Below are 18,242 nucleotides of genomic sequence, written 5' to 3'. Positions count from 1 at the left end.
CCCCCCCCCCCCCCCCCATTTACATGTTAAATTAGATGCAGGCTACTGTGTATAGAGAATGTGAAGCTGATGCATGACTTGCATGTTGCAGTTGCGCCGCCATCTTGGGAGAATAATGCTCCACTGCTTTTATTGTTTTGATATGTACAGTTACTTATTTCGTTTGATAAGAAAGTGAAAGAACCGGGGGCTTTAATTTTAGCAATTGTGATTCAGATTCTTATAGATTCCCTTTTCCGAGAGAATATATAGCAAATTCTTAAAGTTTTTACCTTTTATTCTTGCCACATTAAGGCTATAACCAGTAGGCTGTAACTGTAACTGTGACAATTCGTCAAATAATTAAATAAATAACACTTCCATTAAGGAATTATCAGAAGCAATTACAAAGCAAAACGTTTAAGTATAACACAAAAATACAACATTAAATATATAACATGCAGTTGCTAGATCGTCCATTATCTAAACAATTATTTATGAAGTATAATATAATTTAAAATAAACTACTACAACATGTTGTCATGTAGCTTTCCCGAATGTTTTTAATTACTATTTAAAAAAAAGTAATTTAAACTAATCTGATTGTCTTCTAATCTCTATCTGTATTTTGTATCTTTTTATCTCTATTTGTATTTTGTATCTGAGTATCGATAAATGGAACCGAATCCCTGGTTCTTTGAAATTTGGAATCAGTTCTAAAATGGAACCGGTTATTGCCAAACCATGATTAATGATATCTTGTTAATATGATCATATAGAAATAATTCAGCAGTTAATCCAGCAAATTTTGTCTTGAGCACAATTGTTACAAAATCTCTCTCCAATCCTTACACTTAATTTTAAATGTGAATATTTGGGTAAAAAAGGAAATAATTTAACATGAATTTGAATGATAGCATTTGCTTATTAAAAACATTTGAAATATATATCGTAATAACACTGTTACCATGAAATCTTCGAAGGAACAGTTTTTTCACTGCAATGGCGGTTCATCAAGGTTCTCAATAGTTCCCGGAAGCTACTAGTAACGCATGGAGCTGACCAACTGAGGTCAACTTTTAACCCATTTAAAGACGTAAGTCTTTTAATGAATAACAAAATTAAAAGAAATAAGATATTTAAAGGGACTTCCTAGGACTATCTGAAGGCTCCATGAATCATGTAACACACGGAAATGTTGAACTTTAAATGCTCTCTGAATGACTCTGGATAATACTAAAGAAACTCTTTATGTAACACCAATGAAACGATGTATTTCCAGCTTAAGTATCATCACATATTCCTGGAATTCCCATCTGATTAAGTTATTATGTAAATTCTCCATTTATTTCCCTGATGACCTAGATATGAAAGTGTTATTAACTGTCCTAGTTGATTTGGCAATGCATATTGGATTCCCCATTGATCATTCAAAGGCAAGTTATAGCTGTAATTTCACCATTTAGAAAAGGAGTTGTTTTGGATTCAGAGTTTCTGCAGACTTTATAAGATATCATACCTTCTTTTTACTGTATGTATAGTTATTTGTGTTATTATATTTTATGAAATGATATACAGCATGTGACCCTGGACAACAAAACCAGTCTTAAGGGTAAAATTTTCAGAATTTAGGTTTTTCAATAACTTATATCTAAACAATCTGCAATTGACCATGTAAACAGCATCGCACTAAACTAAAGATCGGTTTAGGGTGTTTTAATGGGTCTGTATTCCCAACGCATTCTTTCAAAAGCAATAAATCATTATTTCGGAGCCAAGAAGATGTTCTGTTCTACAGACTGACTGTGTCGTAGTCTATTTTCTCCACATTCACTGTTAGTCAATAAATATATGTTCATTCAACAACACAATGCACATGATTTTCTATAAATGTGCATGCTTATTTTCTCACATCCTTTCTCATCATGCCGCTTCGTTTCCTCTCCTAAATGAATCTGATTAATGGGTTTTATTAACAACACATGCCTGTGTGTGTATGTGTGTGTGTTTGGCTCCAGGATGTCAGTGTTTTGAAATAGTGTGGCTTAAAGTGACATAAATATTTGCTAATGAGCATTCAGACCAATGCTGCAACGAACACTTGACTTTATTTTTACATCGAGAGTTGATTAAATACACCAGCGGGCAAGAACCTGCTGAACTGATTAAAAGCCTTTTTATATCTCACATACACATCAAGTGGGCCCTTTTCACATTGAAGAGTTGGTATCTCTTGTGTCCTTAATGCTGGCCACTCATGTCCAAACATGTAAATTGGTTTGGTTTATTAGAATGGCAGGTCTCTCTCTCACATTCAGCTGCTTGTTGACATCATTTCACCGTTCTGTCGTGTTTTGAGGGTAACGTGTGTGCTTCGATGTTTCAGCTATGAGGATAAACAGACGTGCTGAACCTTTGGATCAATGGGAGTATTATCTCAATTGTAGTGCAGCACATCCTCAGCTCAGTATAAAACCCTTAAAAGTCAACTAAATGTCTTCAGGATGAAAGGGATATCAATGGTAATGTTTGCAGGCATGTTTCCCAAGAGAAATCACACTTAATCACATCAATATAAGATGAAAATCATACTGTCTCTCTCTATCCCTTCAATATCTCATGCTTTTCCCTGTCTTGTGTGTGTGGACACATCTAAATCATTCAGTAGGACAGAGGGAAAGGTCAAGCTGTCTTTTCCCAACTCCCAGAATCCCACCATGTCTCTTACATTTTTAATTCATACCGATAGGTTGTGCCTGGAGCCCCCTAGTGGGTAATTGCTTTTAGCTGGACCCATGTGACATGGTCTTCCTTCACCTGACTTGTGGTTCATCCATGACTTTTTATTGTATATATATATATATATATATATATATATATACAGAGGTCCTGATGAAAAATGCAATGTATGTAAGGTTGCCCATTTCAGTTGTGTAGTCCAGTCACCATGCAGAGTTTAAAATAAATCTGATGTTTAGTAGGGTCCATTCAACTGACTAGAAAACCCCTAGTGCTGCTATGTGACCATGCCAACAGACAGCGAATTAATAAAGCAATAGGACACAGCCAGATTGTGAGTGTAATATTTGTTTTGTAAAACAGTGCATTGTACAACGGAAAAGCAATGTTCCAAAATGATCTTGTGCATAGGACTTTCCTGCCCCACATATTCAGGATGTACTTTTGATAGGTAAAATATGCAACCAAGTCTCCATCACTACAAAATGCAACCGAGTCTCTATCACTACAAAAAGTCACAATAAGGGTTTTTAAAATATTTTTTAAGACTATATAGCTTTAACTACTATAAATGAATTGAAAATAGTACTTAAATAGCTTTATATATTTTTATTGCCTGATTAGTACTGTTACAATTATTAAAGTCAAGATTGTTGAATAGATATTGGAAACTATACACTTCTGATATAACAATAGTTTCAATTATGGTAAAAAAACTATTATTGCATACTCTGTTTTAACTGAAAAGGAGGGCAACATTGAATGAACATATGCATGTGGGTGTGAGAAGACTGCTTACATGTGGACATTTTCAGAACAGTTGCTTTCATGTTCATGTGTACAATTTTTTATTGGTTCTTTGCGGTACCTTACAGTTTCATATCTTAATTATCCTTATTACAGATTGTCTGTGCGATTTTTCTGTTTACGTAACAAACTATAATATGAAAGTATACTTCTTATTAGGTTGCTTTGTGTTGCCACCCACCCCACTAAACAAATTCAGCATCCGATGTTTTGGGCTACTAAATTTCATAACAAACTAATCATGTCTTTGCCTTGTTTAACCTTTTTTAGTTGTGCAAATGTTCATCTCTGCATGATTTTCAAGATTTACATTTACATTTAGTCTTTTTGCATGGTTTTTATCCAAAGCGACTTGTAGAATGTTCAGGAAGCAATAAAGCGATATGTCATACAGGAGCAATGATACAATAGGTGCTAAGTTACTAGTTTCCACAAAAGCCAGAACAATACCTGTTGCTAGAAAGAGTTTTTTTCTTTCATTTGCCTGTCAAGTATTCACCAGTTTTCACAAGATATAGTATTTTCTATTTGATAAACAAAGCCAAAAAATAAGTGCATGTTTCATTTATATTTTCAGAATAGACACACACACCCTCATGTAAGGCCTTTCAGCTGAACCATTTAAATGTTTTGTATGTGTGCTCCTTCTGGGAAAACAAAATGCTGGTTTATTAAAAGTGTTTTTGCCTTCACCTCGACTAAGGTAGCTTTTTAATGAGCACAAAACTCTCCGATTCAAGATGCACCATTAATTTACACCCAGGTCATGTACCCTGTCTGTCTGGCAGAGTATGCCGCTGCACACAAAACTGCTTCTTTTTCATTCCAGCCTTGTTCTCCCACATTTTGTTTTTTACATGCCTTTTTGCTTTACCTGCCAAAAGCCCATTTAGCAAGATGCACCAAGGGATAGTGTGAATCTGAACACAAGCCAACAGGGCTGAAAGACGAAGACATGACGTAATTTGTCATTGATGGTGCAGGAAATGGGAAGAGAAGAAAGTATTTTAATTACATTAGTTGTAATAACTGTTATACACCCACATTGAGATGAAGATTGTATCTTCATACACTCAGTCTTAATTCATATTGCCTTTTCTAAAAAGCTTTTCTCATATCTTTCGCTGCCAACATTTTTAAAAAGCTCCAGAGACTATCAAGCCCCTTTCAATTAAGGATCAATTAAGATAAACAATGCCCAAGAATATTTCAATGAAATAAACAAAATAAAAAACATATTCCTTGGTGCCATAAAAAAGCAGTGGAGACAAAACATTATAGAAGTGTAAAATAATTTCCAATATGTAGAATAATTTCCCTTCAGTGTTGTTTCAGTGCAGTTATTTCAGAAATTTGACTTCATATTAAGTGTTATAAGGAATTTAATCAAGATCTGGAGTGCTGAAAAAGATGAAAAAACATGTGCTGAAAGGCTGAAGGTTTTCCATCCATTTCATCCCTGATGAATACAAAAAGACAAATACAGAAAACAGGGCAGTGGAGGAAAATTGAAGATGAGGATCACTGTGACCTCTGCATTCACGGGACTAAATATCATGCCATGATTCTGTCTGCAGCTCGGGAAATAGGATAGGTGGGGTGCCAGAGTAGGTCAGGTATTCACTGGCTGTATTTGGAATGCATCCACAAGACGAAGTGACCCTGAAAGATGAGAGGTCTGGGTGTGCATTGCTGATGAACGACGAGAAAAAAAAATATAGTCATAAATGTGTTCACAGTCATCTTTTATTTAGAGCAACATTATGTTTGTCAAATTCTTAATCCTGTGTTTTCAAGTAACATAACTGGTCACACTGTAACATAAGTAAATATTTACATATTCAGGATGTTATTTAACGTCGGACGTGGATGTTATTTGCATATTAAATGAGATCAATCCGGTTGATGAGCGAAGGTAGTGCTTCTCTGGGACGGTGTTTAAGATCAAATAATATATCTTTAAAGGTCTTTATGGTGTCCTGTATGCTCTATTGATATAACATTGCACAAAGCACGTGTATATTGTAAGGTAGCAAAGAGGCGGTACATTACTGTTGCTCTCATATATTCTAACATCCCGTCGTTGCTTTTGTAAAGTGCATATATCGCTTCAATGTACATTTGCCAAGATACCCAACCCGAAGCTACCTGTAGGAAGTGCAATAGCTAAGTGTTTGGCTGAGGCGCCGCCTATACTCGGGTGCACATGCGTTTCAGCTGAGGTTAATTCCAATTGTAAGTGTGTAAAATCCAGTAGAATAGGATATAAAAATCTGGAAGACAGTTGACCTCACGAGCGTGAGTGGGCACACAATGTAAATAGAGTAGCAAATTAATTCCTTCCTCTTTCGAATAAATACGCAGAAAGTCGCATTTTCCTTGACATATGATAAATTACACATCACAAATACAGCTGTATTTGTATTTCCAGTGGTATGTGCCAAATATCTTATCAGTAAAATCAAGAATTTTTGAGCTCTGGGTTGCCGAGTATCACATTCATAGTTTATGCCAACATTAAGAGGTTTTGTAAACATGTTGCAGTTTAACCAAATCTGTACTTTTGTATCAGTTTGATTCACATCCGTTTTTAAATAGCATACAATAATATGTGAGCAGCAACGATTAAACAAATCTAAGTAAACACAGTCACCCACCCTCTATGGTCAAAATGAATTCATAATTCAGTTTTCAGGTCACTTGGCATTGGCTATTTTTACCCTCACCACAATCCATTTTGACACCACTTGTATTTAAGCCAGTAGAGTTAGCAGGATTATGAATGAAAACTATTATTTACCACATAAGGAACAGATAATCATTAAAGAGAGGAATCTAGATGGGTATAAATCTCCCAAACTGAATAAAATACTAATTCATGGCATCATCATTCAGTGTGCATTGGTTAAATCACTGTGGGTGCGGTTTCACGTGCACTGTTGTCGTGCATCCTTACAAACTGAATGTCTTGGGAAATAATATATATACTTGAATGGTGGTGGGTTCAAAAAGATTCGTAATTAAAATGTCAACCTGTAAGACAGAATATCATTTTGAAATGAATGAAAATGAAAATGGAGGATCTGTTATTTTAGACTTTCTAAAATCTTTTTATGTGACATTGGGCTGTTTGCATCTCGGGGTCTGTCATTTATCCAGACTGAAATTAGTTTTTTTGCATTATCATCAAGTCCAAATTGTCCAAATTACAGCTGCATATTTTTTTCTCATTAAATTGCACTGTCAGTAACAGTGTCTTGCAAGTTTTTTTAAGATTTGAGCATTATTATCTCTTGCTGAAGTGTTTCTGTATAGTGCATAATGCCTTGAGAGTCTTTCTCTTGTCTTTCCATTCTTATGGGAGAAAAACATAGTCATCAGCTATTACTTTATAATTATGTTTCCTTTTTAATCAACCTCTTACGCCAACAAGCACAGGCCGGCCAGCGTGTAGAGACACTCTTCAGAGATAACAAATGGTTTTATCAACCTGATTAAGGAGCTAGTGGCAGTCAGAACGCTTTTTTAGAGTTCTGACAAGTACTAATAAAAGAGGCCGAGTGGTTTGACAAGACTTGAGTGCTCAGGAGTAATTAAAGAGCTTTAAACACTGTGGTGGAGAGTTTGTAGACTGTCCTCATGCTTAATAGAGACAGAATCCAAACCTGACCCTCTACACTCATGGACTGATGTAAGGAAAGGGCATTTTCCCATTCATCCCTTCCACCAGGGGGAGAAGTATGAATACATTTCGGACATACTGCGTCCACCATGTTTTATGGTTATGTGACCCGTATGCTCTTTGACCTATGACGTATTAACAACAACCTACACGTGAGGGTTGATAAAAACATAATTTAGTCACAAGAAATTCATTTAATGGCACTTACATTAAAAAACGAACGTCCGCCATAAGGTTTTCCGCTATATTTATTTGATTTCCTTTTGAAATGTGACTGTTGCTCAGCTCCCATGGCATCATGGGATAGAGAAGTGTCCATCCGATCCATACTCATGAATTTCGGCGGAAGCAGTAGACCATCCGGGCATTTTTCGCCTACTGTTTTTTTTGCATACTGAGGTTTTGGACATACTATTCATGACTCATACTCATTTTCGCCTACTATAGTATTGAAGTAGGCGACATCTGCCGCAGCTCTGGACTATCCTTCACACAACATTTCCCAGTCATTGCCTGGACTCATTGTTTAATCACCCCACCAGTGTCTTGTTATGTGCTGCCTATTTAAACCCAACCACCTCAAGTTTACTTAGCAAACTATTGTCAGTTTTACTGCATACCGAGCTATGGTTCATGGTTCATGACCATTGTGCCTGTCTATTGGATTACCCTCTTGTTTTGTCTCATGGTTTGTGGATCTACCGGGCTACCCTTGATTACGATTTGCCTGCTGTTTTTGGATTGTTTGCCGATTGGCTTTGGTTAGAAAATGAGAACTCAGTTTCCAAAATAATGTTTTTTATTGTTATATTTTTTTATTGTGTTAGTTTTTTGAGTTCCTATGGCTCAAATAAAAACAAACCAACTGCAGTTTGATTGATATAAATTGGAATGCAATTCTGAAATTGTGAAAACGGAACCAGACTCTTCACTTGGAATCTCTACTCTCTGCAGTGTCTCGCTCGTTACAACTGATCAGCGATGCATTTCCCAAAAGCATTGTTAGCCAACTATGGTCGCAAGTTCTGTCATTCCAGCATAGTTCAACGATTTACGTGTTTCCCAAACCCATCGTTCCAGCGATCAATCGCAGGCAGCATCACAAAGTTGCGTTGTTGGAACTACAGGTCTAGGGCTGGGGCTAGAAGCACCGTTCTTTATTATTATGTCATGTAGACTTTCATGTATCTAGCTTTTGATCAAAGCAAGCAAGCAACATGCAGTGCTTTGCATAACCATCATTCTAAGTATAAACAATTCAATTTTACATCTTTTAGTTTGTCAAGAAAATAGAAGCACTGTTTTTTTTAAAGTGCTTATGACCTATGTGGCCTAGGACCCTGGGCAGTCCCTGGGCGGAATGACGTAGGAGGACATTATAAATGAATACAAAATCGGGAAATAAAACAACAGATAAGAAAATAGGATAACAAAAGTAGTCCATAAATGCAATGCATGTTATCTACATCTAGAATTTGACATGAATTAGATCTGAACGTATTTATTAGTAGACGTCATTACTCCACCTCCCGTGTTGCGGAATCAACTAGATTGCTGAACCAACTTTGTTCAAACAATTGATCTCCGACAGAGTGACTGCGGTTTCGGAAACAGTCGTAATAACATCGTTAATTCACCCAACGATGCATCGTACTAAGGTGTTTAACCAGCGAGTTACTGTATATGGTTGTTCGGGAACCGCACCCCAGATCGGCTGTCTGATCTCTGTTGTCAACTTTAAGGCCATGCCTGAAATTAATATAAGAAGCATTTTATTTATGAACGGATATTTAGACATAAATGTATGGAATTTAAACATTTTGAGAAGACAGTCGGCAACAGTTCCTTATCAGATATGAATTGTTGCTGTAATGCCAGCAGGACATATAAGACTTATGCTTCTTGGAGGGCATACAGAAAGCGACAGAGAGAGACAGATAATAACGAAGTGTGACCAGATATAAAGTGATCTCAGAGGCTTGGAAAAGGAGAAAAAAATGAGACATTTCTCTAAAGCGAACAAAGCAATAAATGTGTGTGATAATGAAAAAGTGAGTATCTAAAAGAGAATGGCAGAGAGCTCTGGTTCTCTCTCTCTCTCTCTCTCTCTCAGAGACATTTGTCTTTCCCTTGTGCTTTATCAAAGGACAGCTGCTAAAGGGTCCCTCGGCTATATACAGACACACACACACTGGCACGTCTACAAAGCTCTATAATCTTTCCTCTTGTCACCTAACAGCTCCCTTTCAGTCCCATATCCATGGAGACGGCAAACTGTTTTGTGAATGTTTGTGCTCTGGTCTGTTCTGTCTGTGTGTTTGTATCTAATCCTGCCACATCTGTAATACATGTATCCAACAATAACATAAATGTTTTCACAATCTTATTATTTTATGCCTCCATCACACCACACTGTGGTCAGCAGGGAGATGTGTCTGTGCTCAGGGATGAATGACTATATTTAGGTCCGTGGATGAAATGAAGAGGTCATATTTCCTCGGACTGAATTTAATCCATGAATCACATGAATTCTGTGGATTACATTAGGAGTTGTAGTGTCACTCTTGTCTTTGTACTTTATACTGTAGCCTGTTGGTGGAGACCGTCATACAGTATGCACTGAATTAAAAGCCGCAAATGAAAGAAGACAAATCTTTATCTATTGAACTAATAATTGAGGACCAAGTGTTTAATTTATATAATTTTAATGAATATTTTAACAGTGGGTTGGATGCTTAATTTTTTTGTGTGTGTAATCTGTTACAAATGGTGTACAATGTTTTAGGTGTCAGCTTTTAAACAGATGGTTTGAAGTGTTTAAGGTCCAGTGTATAAAATATTTACAGCATCTAGTAGTGAGAATTGCAACCAACAACTCACTCCACCCCCTCCCTTTCGATGCACTAGGAAGGCCGACACAGGGCTAAATTATCATTATGTTTTTTTTTTTTATGAGTAGATAACATATTTACGGAAACGCGCTCTTAGAGCAGTTTGTCCATTTAGGGCTACTGTAGAAACAACTTGGTGAATTCCATGCATGGGGACCCGCGTGTATGTAGATAGAAATAGCTCATTCTAAGATTATAAAAACAGAATGCTCATTATGTAAGGTACACCTCTAGACACATCTGAAGATATAGTTATCTATATTATATTGCATTTCTGTCAATAGATTCTCCAAAAAAATTATGTACCGAACCTTTAAATTCTTAATTTATAATATAAAACCCTCCTATTCTAAAATCCTCTAATTAAATCATAGTCTGATTTCTTGAAATTAAATCCCACATGCCAAACCTTTAAAAGAAGAAAAAAAGCTGGAAAAGTATAACATGCAATTGATGACGTAATATAGTTTGAGTGATATTTTAAAGTTAAAATAATATCTTATATAAGATTGCCTGCATTAAAAGAGCTAGCCACCCTGTACAGCCTAAGCTGGTCATGCTTTTAAACTAATCTGCAGGCAAAAATATTTATCAAAGAGAAGGATATTTCAAACCTTATTTACTACACTAATCTCCAAGGCCCCTTATTCGAGATCTGTTTTACATGGCTGATTCTGTACATCCTAGGGTTGCTTTTAAAATATTGATCAACAGAGAACTCTAATGAGCTTTAGAAGCTGTTTTAATGAATTCCTTCACCCATTTCATGTCTGTGTCTTTCGCTTCTCATCATATTTTCATCTTTCTTATGTTTTTTTGCAGGTTGTCTGTTTGAGGATGAGGTATGCGAGGCATATGAAGTCTGCATTAATGGTAAGTTTTTAAATGATGCACTAGCACCTATTAAAAAGCAAATACTTCTGCAACATGCTAACACACATGAAGTACTTTCCCAACAGAAAAATGTGTAGCTGGTTGTCTATTTTTGGGGTATAAATTATACTAGCATTTGTGCACACATTTACTGTTAGCATAGCAAAGAACTTATAAACTTACAAATGCTAATCAAATGGAAAGTATGGTAATAGAAAAATACATTAGAGCTACTAAAGAAAATGTTTAAAATACCATGTTTTCCTTATTGAATGTTCTTTAATGCAGTCTAGTTTGAAGCATTCGTAACATTTACATTTAAGCATTGGGCAGAAGCTTTTATCCAAAGAGACCCTACATTGCATTGTTCTATACATTGGTTTCTGACCATATGCAATCCTCTGGGATCAAACCCATGACCTTGCCGTTGCTAGCGCCATGCTCTAACCACTGTGCCACAAAGCTAGTACTTCTTTGGTTGTACGATGCCACAGACAGGCACAACAGACACTTTCATGTGTAAGTGGAGGGAGAACATGTTGAATAAATGAGACTGATTGCAGCAGCCTGGCAGGAGCTTTTCATTTGTGGTCGGAATCTGCACATTTTGTAGATAAACCAGCGGGGCAGATGTTTCACCACAGGATAGAAACAGTGTCTTGAACCCAATTCTGGCAGCCACTGGAAACCAACAGAGTCCCGAGGCATAACCTTATTTCTGGGTAATGAACACAGTGGGCAAGCCGCATTTTGGATGAACTTAAGAGGTCAAATGGCATATTCTTGTAACACAAAAACAAGTTGAGGCAGGGTTATAGGACAGGCTGGTTAAATTGTGTAATGGAAAAGGGCCAGCCGGTAACTGCAGAATGGTCAGAGATGGGTAGTTGGCTTGTGTTAGAGTTTTTATTCAGACTTCAAGTCAATGTCCGTGTGGCGTTAAAGAGAAATAGGGAATTGAAAGGGTTGAAGGACTTGATCAAGAAGATCACACCTGTCAGGGTCTATCTGTAGTTGATAGGAACCAATCACGGTTTAGGTGTCAGAGGGATTTGAATGGATTTGGTCTGTGTTCGGCTTCTGCATTCATCTTTGAGGGTTCCTAGTAGAAGTAATTCCTTTCCTCTTTTTTCAGTTTCAGATTTGTCTTAAAGATCCTTCATTATTTAAAGGCTGTGTTCAGAGTTAAGCATGTGTGAGGATTTTCCCATGTGGTCTGAAACCTTTTTTGAGCTGGATTACATTTGGAGCTCATATGCGATAAGTAATTCTCTTCAATTAAACAAATGCAGTCAGGAGTGACAACCTAAGTACTCTGGGAGTGCTGTCGAATATCAGGTCTCATGAAGGAAATATAGCATCACTGTCAGGGGACTTTTCTCCCCCTCTGTTTCTCTCTTCATCCTTATGTTGTTGATCGTCTGTTCTCTTGAGACTGATTTGATGTGACTGGCTTTGTTTATCTTTGATGGATGGGCTGCTTATCCGCTGTTTCTAACAGATAGAAAATAAATATTTCGATTGAAAGCACTCAATCTTACTGCCATTATATGCATCTCTATGACTTCTGACATAAGCTTACCTCGGCTCACCTGGGATCAAATGAATAACATTAGTGGCTCAAACTGATAATGAGAAGGGTTTTTTAGATGGTTGATATTTCTAAATCCGGACCAAACCTGTATTGCCATTGATTTATTGTTCTTTCCAAGTGAGCTTCAGCTTCCAGAGGACACTATTATGGGTTATTTTAAGGGTTATATTAAGGGTTGCTTTATTGCTCAAGAGACTTATGATTTGTCTCCCTTCTACCACAACAGCTATTTATGGTGTTATAAAAGAGACGGCTCGGGAATACAAGACTAATTATGTCCTTTAATATTAATTTCAGTTAAGTGATCCTCTTTCATTCTGATTGATACAGGGAATGAGATTAATAATATTTTAACACTTTGAGCATGTATAAAGACACAAGTCAAATAAAATGTATAACGACATCATTTATATTTCCATCAGTGTTTGAGAACATGCTGGCAATTTTGATTGCCTTTATTTCACCACGCATTACGTGCCAATTGCATTATGTCGGTATTGCATTACCTGTTGTTTTATTGTTCTGAGAAACTCACATAATTGCAAAGAAGTTTCTCAGAGGAGGTCGACAAGTTCTATAAAAAAACACAGGATTGTCCGTTTAAGAACACGACATACGAGATACCATAATTTACTCTTGCTATTAAAAAAGCACTGTCTTTGTAATGGGTAAGTGACTGATGGTTTGACCATGGGTGTCCAGGGTTTTCAGAAACTATAAACCTCGAGAGAACTGCTGCCAATTAGTGCCTCGTCCAATTAAACAGTTTCTCCCAGAGAGGATTGATCAATCAAATTGGAGTTAAATAATATACAGTATATGTCTACAGTAGCAGACAAGCGCTACAACCCCACACAGAGCATTCCATACCTCAGTCCATACATTCAAGTCATTATCTGCTTAGACAAGCTGACCTTTTCTATGTTTAGATGGAATATATATCTTATAAAAGCTCATGTGTGCTCTCAACCGAACTGATAGACTAGAACCAAGCTGTTTGACCATTTTTATGTTCTGAACTTTATCTTTAAAGTCCCAGTGAACTTCAAAATAACAATTCTTATTTTTTCATGAAATGTTGAAGCGTTTAGAGTAAATAGCTTATCAATGTGGGTCATTTTCTTTTTGAAATTCACGTACCCTCATAATCTTCAGTTAAAATCTGAAAAGCCCTGTAATGACTATCCATTTAAAATTACATAAATTAGACGGCTTGGCCGGAGTGTCTTTTAACTGTCAGTCTGCTGCCAGTTTCATTTCAAAATCAACAGCTGTTTTTAAACATCCAATCAATTTGCAGTGGAAAAGTGCAAGCCACGCCCACTCATTTTCATCTTCGAAATTCCTTTTCACTCTGAAATATGTCAGAACATGGAAGTTAAAAAAATTGCAACTTCCGGTTCACAGGGACTTTACGACTTTGGTTTCTACCAGTGGTGTTGGAGGCATAATTGTATTAACATATAGACACTCTCTGACACTTTTAATCCTCTGTGATACATTTGTATCTTTGAGAATTTGATGGACATGAACATTCTTGTAGTGTTTTAAACTTGCATGAAAACTCAAATGTGCTCTTCCTGAACGGGTACTGACAAAAAGTGTTTTAGAGAGCAAAATTACAAAAAAGTGTGTACCCTCATAGATTTGATCTGATTTATGTACTTGTTTTAACCCAAAATTTGACTTCTTGTTTCAGTGAGGGTTATTTTAGCCGATTGGGTCAATGCTTTCTTTCTGAAAGTTCTTAGACCAGTGACATCATTAATAAGAAACACTGATGTTGTCAACAAGACGCGCCACACCACAGATACCGTATAACAATTTATTGAAAATCCAGAAGTGAATGGGAAATTGCTCCACAAGACAAACAGGCACGTAATCCATAGGTAAACAAGCACGTAATCCACAGGTAAACAAACACGCAATCTACAGGTAAACAGGTAGCTAATCCACAGGTAAACAGGTAGGTAATCCACAGGTAAATAGGCACGCAATCCATTCGTATAAAAACTAACTTTAATATATAAAGCATTTTAAAGAAATGAGGTATACATATTATCTTTTGATCTTCTTGTTAACCTATATAAATCATTTAAATTCAGTTGATTCTGCATTGATATAGTGAGTAGCTGCCTTCTCAAACTTTCACTGCAGCAGTGCTTATTCCTGCCTTGTAAATGTGTTTCAATGAATTAGTTTTTTTTTCATAATGATCTCTTCGTCTTCAACAGAAAAGTGGATTGTGCTGATACTAGCAAGAAGTCAATCATACTGTGTGTTCTGTGTGATTGGCTGTTTGCCGCACGTGTCACACTTTCAGCTTCACGTGCCTCGCAAACTCTGCATCAAACCGTAGTTGACCGAGAAAGTTTATACCAAGCGTTGTGCTACAGCTGAACCTGATCTAAACCAGCTTGGGCTTGTCTCAAAACTTACTCTGCACCTCAGTTTTGTTCACCTCACTTCATGATACAGGCCTCTGACCACAAGCATAACAAAACACAAAGCATATACTGCATAGTGTCCATGGGGATGAGGTTCAGGTGCGCGTGTGATCATGGGTCTCAGCGGGTGTAATCAAAGATGGTGTCCGGTGGAAGGGGAGGATGGGAAATTAAGTCCATGAAATTAATGGACTGTTAGACTTGTGAAATAAAATATTTTGTAACCTTTTGTAACATTATGCTGCAGAACCAAGAGATAGTTCTATTCAGCAAAAATGTCTGCATTTAATCTTTTAATAACCTTTTTGTCATTGTTACCTTGCTGAATTGTGTTCCAGCAGTTTTGTGTAACACAGAAAAATGTGATCCATTTCTAGATAAGCTTGCAACCATTTGCGTTGCAGCTGCTATGAATGGGAACTCTTACCTTTTGGAAACAGAAGTGTAATGCTGGAGCATGTCTGTTAAACAAAAGCCAAGTATTGATTTGTTGTCACATGTGGATATCAATCATCCAAATGCTTCATTACTAATAAAGTCATGTGTTCAACCTTTACTCTGCCGTATATTTTATTAAGATCTGCAGATGAACCGATTGCCACATTAAGCAAAAGCCTCAACATATCCAGATAATCTACAAATGTGTGGTTCTTAATGCTGTAAAATGGACTCCCTTTCTGAGGCACTGACTGTTCTTTATCATCATTAGCATCCCTCTGTGGTTCACTCTGCACTGTGGAATAACTTCTCTGCGGCAGTCTGTGTGGTTTGAGACACATTGTAGTAATGGTTTTAATGTCTTGGAACAGCTGGCTGAGAATCTTAATAATCCTCCAGCTCTGTTATTCATCGTGCCTTTCGTTTCAAACATAGCAACAGTCTCCTGTTCTGTAATTCTATGCCCATCTCTTACAAGACCGTAATGAACCAGTAGACAAGGAAAAGTAAAAATCGGAATCAGTATTGATTTGGTTGTAACACGGTGTTAAACTTGTTTCATTGATTAGCATGATTGCCTCAGTGGAGGAAGTTCTTCACCTGTCTCATTTCCTAGAGTTCAGCTTCCAGCATCCTCACGACCTGCTCTCTCACTTAAACAGCCACCGAGAAGAGAGGCGAGAGGCGAGAGAAGAGAGTTATTGTTATTTTGTGTTTTTGGCCATATTACAACTATTCATTTTGGATCCTTGACAGCTTTATTGGCAGCTCAGCTGAATGTGGGTCTTTTAATTTGATGTATTAAAGTGATAGTTCCCCCGAAAATTATTCTTTCATTATTTAAGGACCCTCATGTAATTTCACACATGCATGACTTTCTTTCTTCGCAGAATGCAAAAGAAGATATTTTAAAGAATATTGGTAACCAATCCACGGTGGTCCCCATTAACTTGCATTGGTTTTGTGTTCATACGATAGAAGTGAATGGGACCGCCATTGTTCAAATGATCTCATGTTGTGTTCTGCAGAAGAAAGAAAGTCACTCAGGTTTTAAATGATAAAGGGGTGAATAAATGATGACAGGTTTTTTCCTATCCCTTTAAGAATCATAAGTTGAAAGTGGGATAGGAGACATTCAAATTGTATTATATTTTACCACATTAAAGATTTGAGTCCATTTAAGTACACGATATGACTGCACAACAAGCTTAAATACACATTGTGCTGAAATAATGTCTTAAAAGTGTTTCAGGTACTCTGCCGTCCACTCAAGTAAAGGAGAGTCTTAGATATAGGTGTTTAGTGTCCCTCTTATTTTCTCTCATCTGTCTTTGCACTGCTACCTAAATATATGTTATGCACAGCTGAATTAAAGTTGTTGTGCATTTGCATTTTTCAGAAAATTTAGTAGAAGAAGTTTTGTTTCACATCAGTAGTTTAAGCAAATTACAAAAAAAAGTATATTCCTGCTCTCTGCCTTCTGATGCACTCAGTCCTTATTCATCTTTTTGATTAGCAAGTATCTACACAACCAGAGTTCACAAAACAAGAGCTGTTTTTTGATGTGGGAGTGTACCCAGACTGGCAGTCAACCTTTTTCTTTTCGAGGCTCCCCCTTGTGGCAGATATTAAGAACTGCAGATATTGTATTTTCATCACTGAAGCCGTTTAACCTGTGATGACACAGTGTTTACCAAAAAACGTAAGACTTAAATGTGCTATTTTGCTATTCAAACACAGGAACATTAGATTTTACTATTTGTTTATTTAATATCTATAATTATGGGGTGCATATTTGAAACTGATCCTGTCCTTTTTATACAGTATCAGCCAGTCTTCTAAATGTTAAAATACATTTTAAGGTTATCGATCAACGAATAGTAGATCTCAGTTATCAAAAGTTTTGAACCATTCTGTCAGCTTTTATCGGCAGCTTCCCTGTGTGAAACCGCATATTCTCCCAGTTGATGGAGCAGAAATTCACGTTCAGTTTGAAAGATCCAGACCTTGTCTAAAAGAACCAAAAGCTGTGAAATTTGGGTCTATATTCCCCGCTTTCACCTTAGCTCTCATCTATCAAAGGACAGAACAGCCGCAATACTGATTATTGCACAGCCAGGCTTTTCATGACAGCGGACCTGAAAAGGGTTGTATGACTGTTATTACGCTTTTTTTCGCGGTCAGTATTAAGAGCGTTTGCAAATGAGCGACAAAGCCCACAGTTGTAGAGGCATATCATTTACCACCAAGTGGGAAGCCAATGTGTCATGTTTGATAATTCAAACGGCATGATAAATTTTATATTACCACTCAGTCTATTTCCCTAAGGCTGTATTTTATGGTCATACAGTGTAGAGCTCGAGGGATAGAGAAAAGTACAGCCGAGTCTATATTTGAGCACGATGACTGTTATTAGAGTGTGATTATTCCCGGAGACGGCTGGAAAAAAAAGCAGCCGATAGCGAACGAGGTTGCTATGGAAACCGACACGGAGGCAGTGCAAATGGTCCTCTCGCTGGTGGTTATGTCATGTGTCTGGTACATATGTTAAAAGTTTTGACATGGCAGGTTTAAAGTCGAAATGAGCAAAGATATTTATTATGCATAATCTGAAGTTGGCTATTAGGTTGGCACTAAAGCTTTATTTGTTGCTGTTTCATTTAGATCTCATTTTAAATTCGTATTCTCTTGATTGGGTCGTCTCGGTACACCGAATGCATTTCTCTTTGTCTCTCTCTCCTTCTCTCTATTCCCTACTGTGTTTGAATGCATTCATACTCGCATATTAGAAT

General features: G+C 36.9%; 1 protein-coding gene across 1 annotated transcript in view; it reads left to right on the top strand.

Moving 5' to 3' along the window:
• The window catches only part of ptprn2 (protein tyrosine phosphatase receptor type N2), a 136,671-nt gene that overhangs the window by 5,043 nt on the left and 113,386 nt on the right, over positions 1-18,242 (top strand). The window contains exon 2 of the mRNA XM_079456389.1: positions 10,921-10,971. Within this exon, the coding sequence (XP_079312515.1) occupies positions 10,921-10,971 (51 nt within the window). The remainder of the gene's footprint in view (positions 1-10,920; positions 10,972-18,242) is intronic.

The sequence above is a fragment of the Barbatula barbatula genome (assembly GCF_947034865.1).
Source record: "Barbatula barbatula genome assembly, chromosome: 1".
Lineage (NCBI taxonomy): Eukaryota > Metazoa > Chordata > Actinopteri > Cypriniformes > Nemacheilidae > Barbatula > Barbatula barbatula.
The sequence above is the reverse complement of the archived record's forward strand: the minus strand, read 5'-3'. Positions and strand labels throughout refer to the sequence as shown.